Here is a 20,558-nt window from a genome sequence, read left to right as displayed (position 1 = left end):
TGTTGCTTAGATATCTGTTGTCTTACTGTTCTGCAAATATACAGAGATCAGTATATATTTTTTTGGTTTTAAAATTTGCACTGTGATCCCTCACATCTCTGTTGAAACTGTTTTCCCCAACCCCCCCTCCCTGTTCTTGGTTGTAGTTTAAATTTGGTGGCTTTTGCAGTGCCCGCCCCACTGTAGATCTGATCTAGGACACTCCCCCAGTCCCATCTCTTTACCGCATTCTACCTAATAAACCCTTTCTGCACTTGCTTTTAGTCCTTTTTAATTTAATTACATTTTTTCAAACTGTGTGTGGACTAATATTGCTACATACTCAAGTGTGCCAGCTTGCACTGCACATGAATTGCTTTTTACTACTGTTTTTGCTACTTTTCTGAAAAAAAAAAATGTAAGCCTGTTTCCTACCTTTCCTGTAATTAGTGTTCCAGATACAGATTTGCTGTATCCAGGACTGTTTGTAAGCTTCTGCGCCCCCCCCCCCCAAGCCTTTCAGTGTCGGAGGGAAGCCTTCTAGCTTATCAGTGGGAGTGGTAAGCATTAGGTAACCTGTCTACCACATAGGGAGTGGTTCTGGCCCAGAATTTGTAGTTATTGGCCGTTTGGGCGGTCTTCCATCTCTCTCAACTTTCTAATTTGAAGGCCTGCATTTGCACTTCTTTCTGTCCTGCAACTCCTGGGCCCATCTCATTTGCTCACTCAAAAAAAAAATGTTATCTTCTTTTACTGTATTTGTGTTTCTTCCTACTTTATTTTGTTTTTGCGTCATCTTAAAAGTACTCAATTGTATTTATTACTGCTTGGTGCAACTCAGTCTAAGCCTTTTAGTTTAAGCACTTGGGCTTCAGACCAGTTGTTTTACATTAAGAAGGTTTGTGGTCTGCACTGTAGTGGCAGAACAGGTAGCTTACATCCTTCTAAGTTGGGAAATGCTTATTGAGGGCTCAGTGTCTTATTCTAAAAGTGTATTAATTCTGGTTTAAGCACTTGGGCTTCAGGCCAGTTATTTTACATTAAGAGGGCTCGTGGTCTGCACTCTTGTGGGAGGAGAGGCTGGACTCTGCCCTTCTGAGCTGGGAATTTCTGGTTAAAGGCTTACAGTGCCTGCATATTTGAACTGCTTCTTACTGAAATTGGTACACCTTGTTTGCTGTAGCATAGACTAGATCCAGGCCTGCTGAATCTAGCTTTGTTTGTATGCTTATTTCCCTGAAACGCTAATTCCACCTAAAACGCGGCTTTTCAGCGCTTCTGTGGATCCCTAGTGATATCTGCATTGTTTACTGTACTTATTTCCTTGTTTCACTTGAAAGAAAGTTACTGTTTGTCGTCTTTGCATTTAAGTTACCTGTAACACATTGCATTTAAGTTACCTGGCACTTGCTCACTAAAACAATTATATAAAAGTCAGCACTAAAAAATTAAAAGCACTACACCCTCACAAACTCCCCTTGAGTACCTTGTTCCCCACTGGCCCTTTTTTTCAATTATAAAGGAATTCCCAATACTATTCTAGCATGTCCAAAGGTCAGTTGTCAATCTCCTCTCCGGTCCAGCTGGTGAATCTGGAAATCTTGAGGCAATGTTACAACTGCCTCATGTACACAGACAACCCTCTCCTCCCAACAAATTCCAACGCATGTGAGAGATGCAACCATATAGCCAAACTGGAGGCTAAGCTCTCTCAACTCAGTACTGGCGTAACCAGTCAGGAGGAGAAGGAAACCACACTCACTACAATTCCAGTCTCACATAGACCTACCACGACAGCAAACCAAACACAAAAACATACTCGGAGGCTCTAAATAAAAATCTGCCTAAGCAGCAGAGACTTCCAAAGCAGACACCCAAGCAACCGCTACCCCAAAACAAAACACGTGCAACACATAGCTCACAAAGCCAGTGTGCCGAACAGTCACAGCCCTTAAGGCTAAACACACCTGATACACTTGTAATAGGTGACTATCATCAGGCACACTGATATCCCGCTCACCGGGCTGAACAAGGAGACTGTCACGGTGAGCTGCCTGTCAGGCGCTAGAATCTGCCACATAACACAAGCACTCAGGTCACTCCAAGGCAAGTACAAATATGACTCAGTCATTGTCCATGCTGGTGTGAATGACCAGAGACGTACCTCCCTGGACTACATGGAGAGACAGAGGAGCTCTCTGAGCATGTAGCCCAGGCTGGTATGACCCTGACCTTGAGTAGCATCTTACCCTCACCAAGAATGATGCCACAATATGAAGACAAGATGATCAATTTCAACAATTGGCTTAAGTAATGGTGTCACTCAAAGGGGATCCAATGCCTGTCAGCCTGGGATGACATGCTCGACAAGCCACGATGCTTCGCTAGGGATGGCTTGCATCTGTCACCCCTGGGCTTTCAGATATTGGCAAAGGCTCTTGCTACTCCCATAGTGCCTTTTTTAGGCAAGGCTCAAAAAATAAAACCCACCTCCATACGTATCACAAGGGATAAGAAACTAAGAGTAATGCTACTCAACGCCAGAAGTCTAAACCTCAAGATGCATGCACTCGAAACTCTCCTTAGCATGGAGAACATAGATATCTGTGCAGTAACAGAAACCTGGTTCAAGGCTCCCGAGAGCACCCCAGCACTACCAGGTTATACCTCATACCATGCTTTTCGGCCCCAAAACTTGGACCGAACCACAAAAGGAGGGGGAGTATCAATATTCGTCAAAGATACCCACGCCTCCAGGTTGGTGGCACAGCACGAAGCATCAGAGACTATCCATGTGCAACTAACAGTGGGTAAAACTGCCTTCCAGTTTATAGCCTGCTACAGACCACCCTCCCAAACCCAGGAACCCCACTCGGCCTTCCTGAGAACACTGGAAAATATGAAGGTCTCTCCAAACACCATTATACTGGGCAACTTCAACTACCCAAACATAGACTGGGAGCATTACTCTAGCTCCAACACCCTAGCCCAAAGGTTCCTAGAATTTATAAACTCAAATGCTATGGAACAACTTGTTACCACTCCCACAAGAGGGGAAAACATATTGGACCTGATCATCATCAACATGGGGACTCTATGCTCCAGTCCAGAAGTGTATCCCTCATTGGTAAGATCAGACCATAAACTAATCTCACTGGATATTCACATCCCAACCCCACCCCCTGCCCAGAAAACCACAGTGAAAAACTTCTCTAAAGCAAATTTCACACTCCTCAAAAACTGAGGTGGAATCCTTCAAAGCCCCCGGGCCTGTGGAAAATATGGCCCAGACCGCAGAATCCTTTATAAACGCATTCTATGAACACCTTCAGGAATGCATGGATCATGCAATCCCAAATAAAACCAAGACCCAATCCTCCAAAGGCAGACATCCTGTCTGGTGGACCCCAGCCATAAACAAACTATACAATAGAAGGAGGAAGCTACTACATATGATAGAGCAAAATCCCAAAAAGGGAAGGCCTCTCTGATCAGTATTAGCAAAAAACTATGGGCACTCATAAAATCGTCTAAGGCCAGCTTTGAGAGAAAAATTGCACAGGACACTAAGGATAATCACAAGGCTTTCTTTAGCTATGTTAGGAACTTGGGTGGAAATTCCCAGATATGCTCAGAATTAGTCCAAAATGACAAAAAATACACCGAACCCACAGACATTGCCAACATCCTAGCTGACAGGTTCAGCGCAAACTTCTCCTCCCCCTCCCCACCAAAAGGGCAAATATCTATCCCAGCAGAGTGCTGCCCCCCTGACATCTCAGATGCTCAGGTAAAAGCCGCCCTCTCCAAAGCAAAAAACACAGCATCAATGTGACCAGACGGTGTCCCAGGCTGCGTCCTACATGAACTCCAAGAAGAGCTAAACACAAACATAAAACTACTGTTCAATCTCAGCCTTACTACAGGATATGTACCCAAAGAGTGACGTACAGCAACATGTTCCCTCTCCACAAAGGTGGTGCCTCAATGGATCCTGGAAACTATCTCCCCATAAGCCTGACTAGCTTGGTCTGCAAAGCTATGGAAAGGATCATCATGGACCTCATAAATAAAGATATTGGGGACCTACAGACACTAGATCCTACCCAGTTCGGCTTTGTTAAGGGCAGATCCTGCCTCTTAAACCTGGTCAATTTCTTTGAAACAGTCACCAAGGCCATTGACGAGGGGAAGGTGGTCCACACAGCCTACCTGAACCTCACAAAAGCCTTCAATACAATACCCCACTCGGGCATTATAGATAAGCTCACCAGCTTAAATATAAACCCCTATGTCACTAGATGGGCTGCAAATTGGCTCAAGGACAGAACCCACATGGTTAGAATTGCTGGAGCTATGTCGACTCCAAACCAGTTATAAGTGGCATCCCACAAGGCTCAGTCCTGGGACCTCTCGTTTGGTATATATTTCTCGGAGGTACAGGCCAACAAGGAAGGACTGTGGCTGACCAAGTCCGCAGATGACTGCAAACTGGGCGCCATAATCGACTCTCCAACCGACACAAGCATCCTCCAAAAGGGCCTCATAGAAACAGACAACTGGTGCCAGAGCCATGGCCTCAAGCTAAACGCCAAAAAGTGTACAGTGATCATCTCTGGCAAAAACAAAGTGCCCACAAATTACCACATAGGTGGTACAGAAGAATTAGGGACCTGGGGACCCAAGTTGATAGCAATCTCTCATTTGACAACCACGTGGCCAAAGTGGTTAGAAAAACATTTTATATAGCCCACCTAATCATGAAGGGATTCACATCTAGATCAGGGGAGGTCATCGTGCCTCTTTCCCTCATCAGACCCATAATTGAGTACAATGCCCCTTTTGGGATGTACCTTACCAGACACCTGCAGCAACTGGAAAGACCCCAAAAGTACCTCACCAACAGGATCAATGTCATATGCTGCCCGGTTAAAGAAACTCCAGCTCTACTCAGTGGCATATCGCATGCTCAGAGGCGATCTGTGCCTGACGTATAAAGCCATGTCCAACCCGAAATTAATGGACATGCTGCACCTCAGAAAATCCAAATCCCATCGAGCTATGCGCTCGAGAGACTTGAACCTCAGCACTGAAATAAATAGGACATGCTGGAGGGACAGATTCATAACCCAGAGGCTCCCTTCACTCTGGAATAAAATCCCAATCCAGGTTAGGCAGAGTCCCTCAATAACTCTCTTCAAGAGGAATCTTGATGAGTGGATGGGAGATTGTAGGTTTACCCCGGGTATCACTTCTGTGTCACTGTTAGACAGAAGCACAGTATACTAACCTCAAAAAAGGGCATGGCAAAATTAATTTAAAATGGGTGGCGAAAGCCAAACACACACTGGCTAGGCTTATAAATGCCCTAGGGCAGATAGCCTAGTATGAACCTATAACCTATGGAACAGCAATGGAAAAAAGGTTGTCAAATATGGCTCCTGAAAAGGTAAAACTCAGTTTTCAAAATTAAAATGAATGCCAAAGATGTAGATGGGAATGACAGGTTCAACTCTGTGGCACAGAGAGAGATAAAGCCCTGACTGCGACTCCGATGACCTGAATGAATAGCGGCTCAGGCACTAGAATGGGGCACTGCTTGACAGGGAAGGAGTGGTTTTGCCTTACCCATCATAGGGAGGGTGTGATGGTTATTAGTCAGCTTACCTGTCACTCTGGTGCTAGAGTGGAGGCCAACAGCATTAAGAACAGAAGCCAATGTGAAGAATATGATCTTTACCTACCCAAGCTGGTGACTGTAGCTCTTTTCTCCGCATGTGAAGGAGAGCAAATGCATGGGATAGAGGGGAAACAGGTAGCCCCTACAATGATGGTGATCATGTCAACACTAGGGTTTGAGAGTACAGTGGGGTTATGTCTCGGGGGGGGGCAAGCTGGCCAGATGAGGACTCTTGTGTAAAATCACAGGTGAGATCGGGAGCAGGCAGTGGCAGGGACAGGTGAGATTGGGAGCAGGCAGTGGCAGGGACAGGAGTTACCACTTTTGCAGCCCAGACCAGAGTGACATCAGTGGTGATACTGGCCCAGTAGGTCAGATGAATCATGGCATGGAAAGGAGGAGATGTTCAATGGGCCAGCTGAAGTGGAAGCTGATAAGATAGCTGGGACAAGCAACCTTCATGACTACCTGGAAGAGCTTCCGCAGGCACATCTTACCCCTGTATGTTGCTGGGCATATTTCACATACTGGGATACAAATGGGCTGCACTGGATTAGGAATGGCTTGATGGGAGACTGGCACAATGGCATAAAGTACCTAGAAAAAAAATAAGTGGAAATGAAAAAAAAAGGTGTTGGAACCATATAAGCACAGAATGGTTGTGTTCTACTGTCTAGTTAATAGATTCAAATGCCCAAACTATAGGGATTAATGCAAATTGAGATACCATCTTGACACTGATATACGCTAAATGTCAAAAGCTTGATCAGGGAGATATTCTGGCATGGATCTCATCTACTCAAACATAAAATTAGGACAGAGAAGTTGTCCTGTTTCTACTAAGTTGCTACGCAATATTCCTGGGACAAATAAAAGTGGCACAGATGTGCATGTGTGATTGCCTGCCATGGCCTTGATCTCAATATCAGACAGGATGGAATATCTTTTTCACATATCAAATAAGAGTGATTTAACAGAAAGCAGTTAAAGTATCAAGCTAGAAGATGTTTACCAATAAAATAATGCCTATAAAGCAAACAAAAAAAAAAGATTTTTCCCCAAATGGTATGCAGATGCTTGTTTGAGAAAGGTGTCCAATGCCTGATAGTCCATCACACTCACTAAATGAAAACCAGTCAGATTTCAGGTACCACTACAGACAAGTTTGTCTGAGTGTTGCATGAAAACTACAATATTTAAAAAAAAAAAAAAAAAAAAAAACAACTCACTTTGAGCCTCAGGATGCTGCTTGTTCCGAAGTAAGTTGAAGGGTCTCATCAGTGGTGACTTGCTTCTGTGAGTATTCAGAACCTTCAGTGTTTACTTCCTTTGGTAGTTCGTGTACTTCCACCAACATCTGTCCATCCACTGTTCGACATTCAGCTCTCTGCTCACTACCAGTCTTCCCTAGCTCTTTCAGTAACTGTCCTTCAATTTCTACAGCAATGGCATTTGCTGTGTTAATCTGTTCGCCATCCTGTTGTGCAGACTGATCTAATGAAACCATTTCATCTGAAATTTTAGCTTCAGATTTCTTGGATGGATCATTCTCTTCTTGTTCAGGATCTGACCTAACCCCTTCATTTGTACCATGCAGTACATTGCTGCTTTCCTGCAATGGTTCTGCACTTAATTGAGGCTGTACAATTGTCTGAACCAAAGTGACTTTTTGGGATGCGTCTCTGATCTCTTGAACAGACTCTTCACAGCTTTGTTCCCTGGAAGTCTCAGATACTGTATGCATTTCTGCTGCAACAATCTCTCCCTGTGGTACATACTCGGCAATTTGTTCAGCTAACCATATTTGTTCATCTTTTACTGCATTTTGTCCTGCATACCCATCAGTGTGCTCCTGAACTACTTGCATAATTTTTGTCTCCAGAGTTACACTACGACTCATCTGAGTTTCTTGAGATGTTACATGGCCATCAAAAGGAACACATCTCACCGATTCAGTTTCTTCCATCTCATCAGTATTCACCGCTGCCTCGACCAACGTTGAAGTATGCACTTCTCTGACCACAGTCTGCTTCAATATAATTTCCTGCATTTGCATTTCTAATGAAGGCTGAACCAAACCTGAGGTTTTAGTTACGACTACTGCTTCACTTTTTGCTTCATATTCTTTCACTTCACTACCATTTACAACACCGTCTTCAACTATACGATCAGACAAGCTGCTTGTGGCAGCTTCAATAGCTGCATCCACTATAGCAGCTGCAGCCTGTGCCACTGACTGAATCTCAGTCTCCTCATTGTTATCTGCACTGACCATATCCGAAACACTTGCAATTTGTCCTGCCTCCACTTCTTCAGATGTGGCCAAAGTTTCAGAGTCTGACATTTTGGTTTGTACCTCAGGGATTGTCACAGTCTGATTCACAGTCTCTGTAGCAAAAGGAGAGTCTATAAGAGTTTCACCAACACAAAGCTCACTTGTGGACACTGTGGCAAGGATGGGTCCAGCCGCAGCTTGCATAGCAAGAGATTGCTCAGCCTTGGCTTCTGTTACAGCCAGATCAGTCACAGCAACAGGCTCAGCCACAGCCTCTGCTTCAACAGTAGCCTCAGCTGAAGTCTGTCTCTCTCTATTGATTTTTGTTGGAGCTTCTACCGTTTCTAGAACCTTTTCTGCAACTTCAGGGATGGTACATGAGTCTGCAAGAAATTCAGCGGTAGGAAGAGTCTCTGGCAGAACTTCACTGGCAACAACTAGTTCAGCTGCAGAGTCTAAGACATCAGCCATTTCTGCTGCATGCATGGTAATTGCACTGGTCTCTGCTGGAATTTGAAAGTTGGTAGTTTGCTCATCCAGGGATTCAGGCTCAGTAAGGACTTGGGTAAATGCAGCTGTAGTTAAGCCTTCAGATATAGGAGGTGGCTCACATGAAGCCTCAGAAATGGAATCATTCTCAGAGGCTACTTCACTGATGACAGCAGGCTGAGCATGAGAGTCAGACAAAGAATATTCAACTAAGACAGTAATACCAGCTGATAATGGAGTTACGTCATCAGGCTCAACCTGGGAATCTATCATGGATGGAGATTCTAGAGGGGCTTCAGTCATCGTAATACACTCAACAATGATGGCAGGCTCAGTTACATCTTCACTAACAGCAATATGTTCACTTTGTGCTCGAGTGACAGCCATAACCTCAGATGTGCTTTGAGCAACAGAACTACCCAAAATTTCACCTGTGTCTGCACATTCATCAGATGATGCTGGACATGCAATTGCCTCTGATGATACAACTTCATAAGATGTAGATTTAATTTGCTTCTCAGCAACTGTGGAACACTCTGTTAAGGGCACTTCTGCAACAGCAAACATGTCTGCCCGTGATTCAATAACTTTGACAGTCTCTGCTATGATCTGCTCCTCAACTGCTGCTGTAGTTATTGGGACAGAAGCTTCTGTGGCTTCTGAACTCTCCACTACAGGAATCTCTGTAACGGGAGGAAGAACAGCTTCCAAATGTGTTTCTGGGACTACAGTAAGTTCACACGTTTGTTCTTCATACTTCAGCATTTCATCTGCATCAGACTTGCTAACGTCTTCCATGCCTTCATCACCAAAATCCTTTCTACACATTTCATCAGAAACCACTTCTGACTGTGAAAGTGCCGAATCTGGCTCTGAAAATTCTTCCATTTTATCAACTTCAACATCTCTTTTCATAACCACATTCTCTTCCACTCCAGCAGCTTCAATGTTTACTCTGACATTCTCCTTTTCCATAAGCTCCTCCACAACTACATCCTTACATGCGACTAATTCCATTTCCCTTGCCACTTCTACTGCAACACTTTTGTACTGCAAGGGTCCACCTTGAAGTACTTCAGTTATTTCGGGCTTTACTTTCTGCAACACTTCTCCTGTTAAACTAAATTCTTCAGGTAACACCATTTCTTCCGACTTTGCAACCATTTCAGTTGCTATTGTGTCTGCCTTAGGCTCTTCTGCTAAGCCTTCTGTCTGTTTAAATCTTGTACCTTCACTCTGTTTATCAGCTTCATCTGTGACACTGCCACTTTCTAGTTCATGTACCTTTTCCTCCTGCAATTCAACACCGCTTGCATGTTCTTTTACTTCAGTATCATATACTTTTTCTGTGTAAATGTCCTGCAAGTCTTCTAATTTTGTATGCATGGTAGCAAGCACTTCTGTTCTCACCTCCTTAATGGTTTCTTTAGCTACAATAATTTCCTCTTTAATCATCTCAGTGGTTTGTTCTGCGTTACCCTCATCAAGGTGAGTACTCCAGGTTTCAGGTATGCCTTTCATTGATGTTTCTTCGACATGCATATGTTCGTGAACTGTAGAAATGATGGTTTTAGTGTGTGATACACAAGTTTCAACTTCTGTTTTATGAACAGATTCGAAAGCTTCTTTATTTACCATAGAATCTAGAGCAGATGATACTTCTGTCAGTTGAACCTTTTCAGCAACGCTCTGCAGGACTTCCTGTGCTTGCTTGCTCAGTTTTTGCATATGATGGGTTTCCTCCTCTGCTTCTGGCACAGGAGTAGCTTCTCCTGATGTTGCTGCTGATTCACTTAACTGAGACACAGCAGAAATCATTTCAGTTGTCTCCTCAGCAACAGACTTCTCAGCTGTGTCTTCAAGAGCAGCAACTGCTTCAGATGTTAGTTCTACAACTTCTGCAGCAGCAGCTGCAGTGGCACTCACTTGCTTTACTCCCATTGCTGCAGCATGCATTTCTTGGATAACTTCTGTGGTTTCTGATACAAGTTCTGTTTTCTTCTTATCCCCACATTCCAGTCCCAGGTCAACGGTTTCTTTTCTGACAGATATCCATGAAGGTGACCTCTCTGCAGCATCAGTATTAGAGTTCTCAACTTCCACTGTAACTGAATGAAGCTTCGCTACACTACACTCTGCAATAGCTGGTGACAGAAGAGCATCTTCAACTTCTTTTAGCTCTGTTTTAACCTCAGAGGCTTCTTTTGCAACCACTGCAGGCTCCAAAAGCTCAGCTTTTTCCTGCTCTGCTGCATCATACTCAGACAATGGGACTACAGCAGGAGTTTCTGAATCATCTTCTACAGCTTCAGCTGAATCTTTCCCATGTTCTTCTGTGTGGGCTTGTTCCTGCTTGCCATCAGACTTCTTTTTTTTACGACCAGGAATTAGCTTCTTAAAAGAAACCCAGGATTCTTCCTTTCCAAGTTCATTATCTGATGTCACAGTATCAGCAGTGATTGCAGCTGGTTCTTCTAGTTTATCTTCAGTTCTTGTTTTAGATTTTCTTCTTGGAGTTACTAATCTTTTAAAGGACTCCCAAGTTGAAACACCTTCTCCATCAGAGGGGCTCCCAGCATTATCAGGGGATTGGCTTCCTTGTTCCTGATCAGTTTCTTGAGAAGTTGCTGGTGACTCTTCTTCCGTGGGCTTTCCAGGTTCATCTACTGGCTTCTCGGTCTCTTCTACTGGTTTTTGGATCTCATCATCAGAATCTGAAGATTTTCTAGCTCGCCGCTTTGATGAGCCGACACAAATAAGTGCTTCCCATGATACTGATGAATCTACCTTTTTCTTGGGTTCTTCATTATTCTTCTCTACTTTCTGTTCTTTCCCATCTCCTTTAACTTCTTCTTGTTTTTCAGAAGAAGCTGCACTCTCAGTAGAGGACACTGTTGCACTTTTTGCTTTATCTGTAAGTTCATCTTCCTTGTCACTTTCAGATGGTCTCTTAACACGTTTTTTGGGCGTTACCATTTTTTTGAATGATGCCCATGAAGTAATTCCTTCCTTCTTTTTTTCACCATCAGACAGGGCTCCATCACCCTCTGCATCATCTGACTGCACTGCATCCACTACAGTTTGCTCCTGTGGGGAAACTACAGTCTCTTCTTCTGAAGATGGTGAGCTCTCTTTCTGTGGTTCAGCAGTTTCCAAGGGTTCTGTTGAAGGCTGTAACTGTCCATTATGATCCTCTGTTTTTATTTCTTCTTTCTTTCCTTTATGCCTCTTCCCAGAAAGCTTTTTCAAGCCAGGTCCAGTGAACAGTTTCTTTAAAGGGCTACCCTGTACCTTATTTTTTTCTTGTAATGTCAGCTGTTCCACCTCACTACTGACCCCTTCAGCAGGTTTAGCGCTGGGTGTTGCTTCAGTTACAGATTCAGTGAGCTGATTCTCACTTTTAATTTGTACCTCCTCTGTTGATTCTTGTATTAATTCAATCTGCTTGTCTACTTCCTGTAATGAAGGTGTCTGGTCAGCATCAGGAGCAATGACTTGCTCTGCTTGTAAAATTAGATTTTCTACTTTCTCTTCACAACTAACGCTCTGAATTGTTTCCATTTTTTCTCCAATTTCATTGTCAGATTCTCTTAACTCAACTGTCTCAACTGTTTTTTCTTCACTTATTTTTTCTTTCATCACAACTTCATATCCCTCTGCATTTTCCACAGTTTCAAGTAAAAATGGTTCTTCCACAGATGGTTCCTGTGATTCTGTGACTTCCACTTGGCCTCCTTCTGGGGGTACACTTGCATGTTCCTTCTCTTCTTGCTCTACTTCCTTTCCAGAAGTTTCAGCAGGCTGCTCTTCTTTAGACTTCTTAAAGCTTGTTCTTTTTCTTAAACCAGAAAATAATGCAGAAGTAAATTTTTTAAATGGTGATGAGGTTTCTGAAATGTCTGGACTTTTCACAGACTCACCTGGCTTATCACTGTCTTTTTCTCCTTTGTCAATTACAGGGGATTCCTGCTCAGTTGTACTCTCTTCTGCTTTTTCCAAGGGAACTTCAGTCTTGATGACTTCCTCAGTTTGTTCAACAGGAAGCTCCTCTTCCAATACTTCTGCAGGACTTCCTAACTCTGCTTCTTCGGGAGTGGCCAACTTAATTTCCTCAGGAGTATCAGCCTTCACTTCCTCAGGTGTGCCTGACTTTGCTTCCTCTGTTATTTCTGTTCCATTGCACTCCACATCATCTTTTTTCACAGTAAGCAACTGAACTGCATCTGGCTTTTCTGATTTTTCTTTCTTCACAGTGAACTTGAGACCAACAAATTTGAACACTTTTTTAAATCCAAGCTCATTTGACTGAGGTTCTTTGGATGATTGCTGTTCGGACTGTTCTTCGGAAGGTGCCTGAGCAATACTGTCCAATCCATTTTTATCTTTTTCCTCTTTGGTGTCCTCTGTAGGCAGTTCTTGCTTTACCACTTCCATATTTTCAGATGCCTCCTCTTTCTGTACTACACTTGAAGGTTCTCCTTGTCCAACTGCAATAAGAAAAAATAAAATGTAAATCACTAATGCTATTAATCTCAAGTTAGTATCTACTAAAACTTCAATATGAGCACTAAAAGTAGCATTCCCTAATAAATGCACACTATCCTGCATTTAAAAAAACACAACTTACTATTCTAAAAAGAGGTGCAATATTTTTAATTAATCTGAGTCACCACTGTACTACAAAGACAGCATCCTCCTTGAAGATGCCAAGAAAGAAACATTAATTTCCCCAAGACATTCTCATATTAAAATGTAGCTAGTTTTTGGGACATTCGATTCTTTTAATACATTATGACTGTCACATCTGTGGGATTACAAAGTGGCATTTGTACACCAATACCTCTGACTACATGCTTATATGTATTAGTCCATTAGTATGTTTCATTAATTAGAACTGTCAACAGGAAGACAAGTATGCGCCATTTTCTGTCCACTATCTTGATTTACCTATATTTCAGTGTCTTTATTTTTTTAAACTTACCATAAACAAACATTTGCAAAACCAGACAAAAAAATCCATGGTATGCACGTTCAAGAAAATAAATGCAGTGTGCACACTTTACATTTTGCTGCTCTACAAGAATGTTCAGCATTTCTTGGTCTGACAGACTGAAGCAACATGAACTATTTTTATTACCTTTCAATGCCATCAAAACAGAGAATAATGTTCTAAAGTAAACTGGCAAACCATGAAAAGTCGATCTGAAAATTAAAGCTAGGAAGCATCCCATAGAAAAGCAGTGGATGTAGTCACAGCCACATCTGGCAAATGTGGTGCCATTCCTCCCATCTGGCAACCCCTAAACTTTAAGCTGAAGACCAAAAGAATAAATAAAAATTAAAATTCCTCAGGGGAAAACCATTCTTATTCCTCATCCCCTGACACACACAGAGACAGACACACACACAGAGACAGAGACACAGACATAGAGACACACACACAGAGACAGAGACACACACACACAGAGACACACACACAGAGACAGAGACACAGAGACAGAGACACAGAGACAGAGACACAGAGACAGAGACACAGAGACAGAGACACAGAGACAGAGACACAGAGACAGAGACACAGAGACAGAGACACAGAGACAGACACAGAGACACACACAGAGACACACACAGAGACACACACAGAGACACACACAGAGACACACACACAGAGACACAGACACAGAGACACAGAGACACAGAGACACACACACACAGAGACACACAGAGACACACACAGAGACACACACAGAGACACACACAGAGACACACACAGAGACACACACAGAGACACACACAGAGACACACACAGACACACACAGAGACACACAGACACACAGAGACACACAGACACACACAGAGACACAGACACACACAGAGACACAGACACACACAGAGACACACAGACACACACAGACACACACAGACACACACAGACACACACAGACACACACACACACACACACACACACACACAGACACACACACACACAGAGACACACACACACAGAGACAGACACACACACAGAGACAGACACACACACACAGACAGACACACACAGACAGACACACACAGACAGACACACACAGACACACACAGACAGACACACACAGACAGACACACAGACAGACACACACAGACAGACACACACAGACAGACACACACACAGACAGACACACACAGACAGACACACACAGAGACAGACACACACACAGACAGACACACACAGACAGACACACACACAGACAGACACACACACAGACAGACACACACACACACACACACACAGACAGACACACACACAGAGACACACACACAGACACACACACAGACACACACAGACAGACACACACAGACACACACAGACACACACACAGACACACACAGACACACACAGACACACACAGACACACACAGACACACACAGACACACACAGACACACACAGACACACACAGACACACACAGACACACACACACACAGACACACAGACACACAGACACACACACACACACACACACACAGACACACACACAGACACACACACAGACACACACACACAGACACACACACACAGACACACACACACAGACACACACACAGACACACACACACAAAGAGCTCTTAAAGCTCTTTTCTTTTTAAAACTGTAGCAAAACACTTGCTACAAATGTAGCAAGGGGTTTCCACATACAAAATACTATAGCACTTCAGCCCTGACCACAAATGCAATACTGGAAATTGAGTTCTGAATGCCGATAATGCACTGAAGAATGACAAGCATCTGCCAATTGCGCCCCTAACACACCATGTCCACGGTAACTACTCCCTTTAATCCACCCTAACTACATCTCTGGAAGTATTCACAGACCATTCATTGTTTTTCAAGCAGTCTGTGGAGTATGACTCATGTCGCTAATCTTCAAAATACCATGATGCCAAGGGCTGAGAAAAGCCTGTAGGTGGATCATCAACCACCGGGAAATGCTAAAAATGCAGTTCAAGTGACTAATATGGTATGACAATTTCATCGGTAAGAAAAAGTTAAAGTTTTGTGGGATTTGAGCTTGCATAGAGCTCTGTCCCTTTTTTCTGCACCATATAGTGAATCTCTTCCATTTAGCGGAGTAAGATTTTCTTGTGCTAGATCTCTTGGCTTCTTTTAGAATGTCCAAAAACTGTCTGTTGAAGGGTGCCTCCCATCAGGGGATCAAAGTATCATTCAAATGGTCAGTTTGAGTGTTTAGGTTGGGGTGTATGATGCAGCCCTTGCCTTGTCTTAACAGGTCCACTCATTGGAACAGCAACCATGGTTCCCTTCTTGCTTATACTGAGCAACAGAAGATACCAGTACTGCCTTGGCCAATCTGGGGCTATTAGAATGACCTTCGACCCTTCTTCCGTTATCTTCAGCAGCACCCTGAGGATAACGGTATTGGGGAGGGGCAAGCATACCGGACTAGGCCTGTCCAAGGGAAGAAGGCATCCATCTTCCAAGGCTGACCTTGTTTTGGTCCCAGAGCAATTTTTTTCAGAGCGTTTTCTTTGGTGGCAAAAGGGTTCATTGGTGGTACCCCCCATTCTTTGGCTATGCAGAGAAAAACTTTCCAATGTAACTGCCAGAAGTGAGGCTCTGACAGGCTCCTGCTTTAGTGATTTGCCGGTTGATTGGTTTCTCCTGGTAGGTACAGTGTCATGAGGTGCAGGCCTAGGGAGTTTGCAGTTTCCCAAAAATCCAAGGCTAGGTGACAGAGGGTAAGAGTGAATCCCCCACACCTTGTTTATACAGTACATAACTGTGGTACTGTTCCAGTCTACCAGGAATACTCCTGGTTTCCATTGGTCTTTGAAGGCAATCAGGCCTTTCTGGACTGCTATCAGGTCTTTTATGTTGATGTGGTTGTTCTTGAACTGGGAGTCCCATCTTGGCCCAAAAGTGAGGCTTGCTGCATGTGTGGAGGGGTTAATCTGATTATAAAACTTGTTAAAATTCCCACCCCATTCAAAATGTCAGTAATTTTGTTACTCCAACACCCCAACCATGTCAGTCTTCTCTGTCGACATACTGTCTTTCCTCCTGTCTGAAGTGCTGTTCCCTTGTTTATGCGCATTTCCTTTCTGTAAGTGGCTGTTGCAAGCTTCTCCATAAGAGAGCATCCACAGACTCATCTGTTTGCAGTGTTACTGCAGACAGCAACACCCTGGGGTAGCCTGTCCTACATAGATCCATTCCCGTGTCCATCATCCTGCCCCATGTGTGGTATTAATTAGATCCACTTGAAAAAAAATCCCATTATTTTCAGCAATGCCTTTCATTCTGTTGCTAAGAGAAATAAACAATTTACAGCAGTTTAAAAGTTCTTCTAATAGCATGTCTTGACAGATGGAATTTCCACTTTTCAGTACAACAGTTGGTAAGTCCGTATCCCTGTCTTCTAAGATGAATGACCTTGTTAGCCATGCCAGTCTCAAGTCACTTAACAGTCCCAGGTCAACTCTGTCAGTGAATTTTTCCTCTGTGCCATGGAGCCATCAGCCGATTCACTTTATTTGCAGAACAAAAGACCTTCATATGGATGATCACCTCTCTGTCCTCCTCCAAAGGCAAAGCCGTAACTGTAAACATTGCTTTCCTTGCTGGTGGTTAAATTGCTGCATGTCTCATGACAAACCTTACCAAAAAGCACACTTCACAATACCAGTTACTGCATTTTCAGCTTTTTCATTAAGGTCACCATAAATTACACTGTATGCAGCCACAGCCTGATAGGCTTTTAATGTACCTTCAAGTTGGATTTAATTCCCCAGTCAGGCTCCAGCTCTGAAGTTATGGTTATGTAGGGCATACTCGCATAGTGTAACTGCCAAGTTAAAATTAATTGGGTCTGTCCCAAGATTTAATGTTTGGATCTCTACCACATATGAAAGAAATGGGTACTTTAGTGTAATGATGATTCTGTTAAGAGGTCCTTTGGATGTAAGCAACCATTCTTCCAAATTTTTGTTCTAAGGCTGCTCCTGAACATTAGTTTTGTTCTTAGTGTGCTGTGGAACTTCCGCTTAGTTCAGAACTTGAGGTGGGTGGTTAAAAGTGGTGCATTGTAAGATGGGCAAGAAGCTAGTGACAACTTGGCAGAAGTTTTACCTTCCAAACTGTCTGACAGTGGAAGTAGCAGTTCTGAAAGATCATCTGTTCATGTAAAAGATCTGTCCTTAGTGGTCCATAGCTTTCATTTTTGATGTCTCTGTTGTAACGTACCCTTTTTACATGAGGGCTTGTGTAGGAGAAGAGGGGTATAGTTGCAGTTTACCCATCCATTCATCCAGATTGCATTGGAAGAGGGTGAGGCAACTACTTAGTTTAATATGAAGGTGGTGGTGGGGGTCTCTTCCAGATGAGAAGAATTCTTAGAGTGAATTAGTGTTGCACCAGCAGGTTTGGTCTGTGTTATGGTTATGTGAAAATGAAGCACGGTATCTAGGACAGGGTTGTTTGAGGGTCTTGTAGGCCATGAAGAGGTTATCCTTAAAGAGTCTGCATAACCCAGAGAAGCATTCTTCATAGGTAACGGAATTTAGGCCCTTGATACTCTTGGCGAGAGAACCCCCCCCTCCCAAAGTGGAGCATATATCTCGACAGGTGCTTGACTTTGTAATTTGTAAGTTCAGTCATGGGCCTAATAAGGGGGAATAGTAGAGTATAATGATACATTTCTTCCAGGTCGAAGGATGTTATTACTACTAGCAGTATAATGTACCCTTAGTAAACATCTGGGTTAAACAGAAGGAGTTCCTAACACCCATGGCTGCATGGATATTGGAATTTACTGTCAATGGACATGTTCAGGACTCCAAATACCTATTTTGTGGGTGCAAGGGTGCTCCTGTTTACCTGGATACTACACTTTTTGGCATTTAGCTTGAAAAAAATTGTCATGGCACCGTTTCTGCATGCTGGCCCTTACTGTAGAATCTGAAGTCTCCAGAGGAATTAATGACGCCAAAGTTTACAGCTATCTGCAGACTTAATCAGCCAGATGCTTTTGATGTCAGTTATGACATCACAGTAAATACCAATCAGGAGTGTCACCAGTATTGAGCCCTGGGGTACATCATTGGTAACCAGCCTTTTTGATGAGAGTATGCCATCAGTCTCAGTTTGATGGGTTCAGCAGTTTGCTATCCAGTGTTTAGGTTTGCATTTAGTTTGATAAGTCTGTCTACGATGCGTGAGTGAGGAATGGTGTCAAAAGCTTTGGCTAGGTCATAAGATGTGCATGCTGCTTTGCCTTCATTCAAGGCCTCAGGGACTTTTTCAAAGAATTTGCCAAGGTTAAGCAGACGGCTCTACCCTTCACAAACCCAAAATGATTCGGATCAGCGGACTGTCTTGCACCTTAAATTGAGATTTAAATGTCCTGTGAATATGCAGAAATGAAGCTTTGACAACTGTCAGTGTAATCTGTTAGTATATCTATTTAGATATACTGATGTCATTATGGTAGCAAGTCTTAATTACTTTATTGAGCCATTGCAAGCAGTCAACTGCTGGGTTGTTAAATTGACAGTTTAGCAGAAAAATAACGGCTTTATAGTTTAGCAAATTGTAGTTTTCTGCCCCTTGTCACCGTTTTGAAAGCAGTTTAATTGAGGTTTCCAACCATGCACAGAAAGAATAGCTACTTTATGGTGTGTCCCCACAGAGACCTCATCAAACTGATCCAAATGTCCCTGTTGAGAGAATGTGACAGTTGGCAGTCAGCCTTAATTTCCACATTCATGGGAGTTACTGTTGAGCGTTTTTGAGAGTCCCTTACAGGACCTTTTTTTCTGAAACTATATCTAGAATAAACAAATGGTTTCATTTGGAGCACAATGATATTCCAGTATCCTTGAAAAATATTACGATTAGTTACAAGTGGAATTCTCTGAATCCACGTCTATTTCCCTTGGAGTGCTAGCACTGGAGGATGTTTTTATTGCAGCCTGTAACTTTCTTGATGGCCAGCCAGCTGCCCGTATAATAAAGCAGACAGATTGTATAAAGTTCCTCAGTCTTACAAATATTTATGTTCCAATCCCAGATCTGATCCTACAGTGATTTGTTTGGCAGATCCTACAGTTGCTAAACATTTGGTAAATGCTAGGGCAAGTCTAAATAAATACAGATGATATCCCCCCCCAGCAGTCCTTTAAATCTTCCCCAAAAATTTGGCTCTCCATTCCTTCCTTTCTGGATAATCTCAGACATATGGGCTCAGAGTGATGCATCAAGGATACAGGTGGCTATTGGGTGTCCCTTCCTCCTCTTGGGATTCTTTCTAATCCACCAGATCAAATCTTTTCCCACCTGTCATTCAGCATCTGTTTACTCGGTGGGTGATGAAAGCTGCCCCTTTTTCTGATAGAGAAAGTATTTTTATTCTGGAATGTTTTAGGTTCCAAAGAAAGAAGCCTCTAGAACAGTCTTTAAATATTTCCTTTTTAAATCAGGTTTTGAAAGTCTCGAAGTTCAAAATGCTATCCCCTCACAACCTGTTCCCACTGATTCCTCTTTTCAGTTTATTAACCTAGATTTAAAGGATGCTCATCGTCACATTCCTACAGCCTCTGATTCATATACTTCATAAGATTTTGTGTCTGGATCACACTTTCAGTTGTCTGCATTACCCTTTGGGGTAATCCACTTCTCCAAGTGTATTCACAAAGTGTCTGGCCTCAGTGATAGCCCATTAGTCAGCAAGGTATTTGCATGTTTCCTTATTTGCTATTTTATTTATTTATTTACCATCTAGTTCTCCTGCCAGAAAAGGTATATGGCTTTTATGAACTATTACTTAATTCCGTTATATATTTTTCATGCATTATGTTCATAGGTTCATAGGTATGTACTAGGCCAATGACCCTGGAGCCTTTACAAGCCTAGCCCAAAAAAAATTGCCCAGGCACCATGCCACCCGATGTTAGTTCACAGTGCCCATGTAACGTGCAAATTAGGAACTCTTCTATCTTGTATATAATGTATGGTCAACTTTATTTCTTGTCTTTATATTTTGCTTATAATGTATGGTCAACTTTTCTTGTCTTTATATTTTGCTCATTTTTCTTTCATTGTATTTCACATATTTACTGCCTTATTT

The 20,558-nt window shown here is 42.9% G+C and overlaps 1 protein-coding gene across 2 annotated transcripts in view; it reads right to left on the bottom strand.

The window, feature by feature from the left end:
- Window positions 1-20,558, bottom strand: part of AKAP12 (A-kinase anchoring protein 12) — a 1,210,996-nt gene that overhangs the window by 91,819 nt on the left and 1,098,619 nt on the right. For both annotated transcript variants that reach the window (XM_044087834.1, XM_044087914.1), the window contains one exon: window positions 6,889-12,910. In XM_044087834.1, the coding sequence (XP_043943769.1) occupies window positions 6,897-12,910 (6,014 nt within the window). In that variant the 3' untranslated portion in view covers window positions 6,889-6,896. The remainder of the gene's footprint in view (window positions 1-6,888; window positions 12,911-20,558) is intronic.

This window comes from Protopterus annectens, chromosome 1.part0 (genome assembly GCF_019279795.1).
Source record: "Protopterus annectens isolate FY-2018-M chromosome 1.part0, PAN1.0, whole genome shotgun sequence".
In the NCBI taxonomy this organism is placed as follows: domain Eukaryota; kingdom Metazoa; phylum Chordata; order Ceratodontiformes; family Protopteridae; genus Protopterus; species Protopterus annectens.
This window is presented reverse-complemented; position numbering and strand designations above follow the sequence as displayed.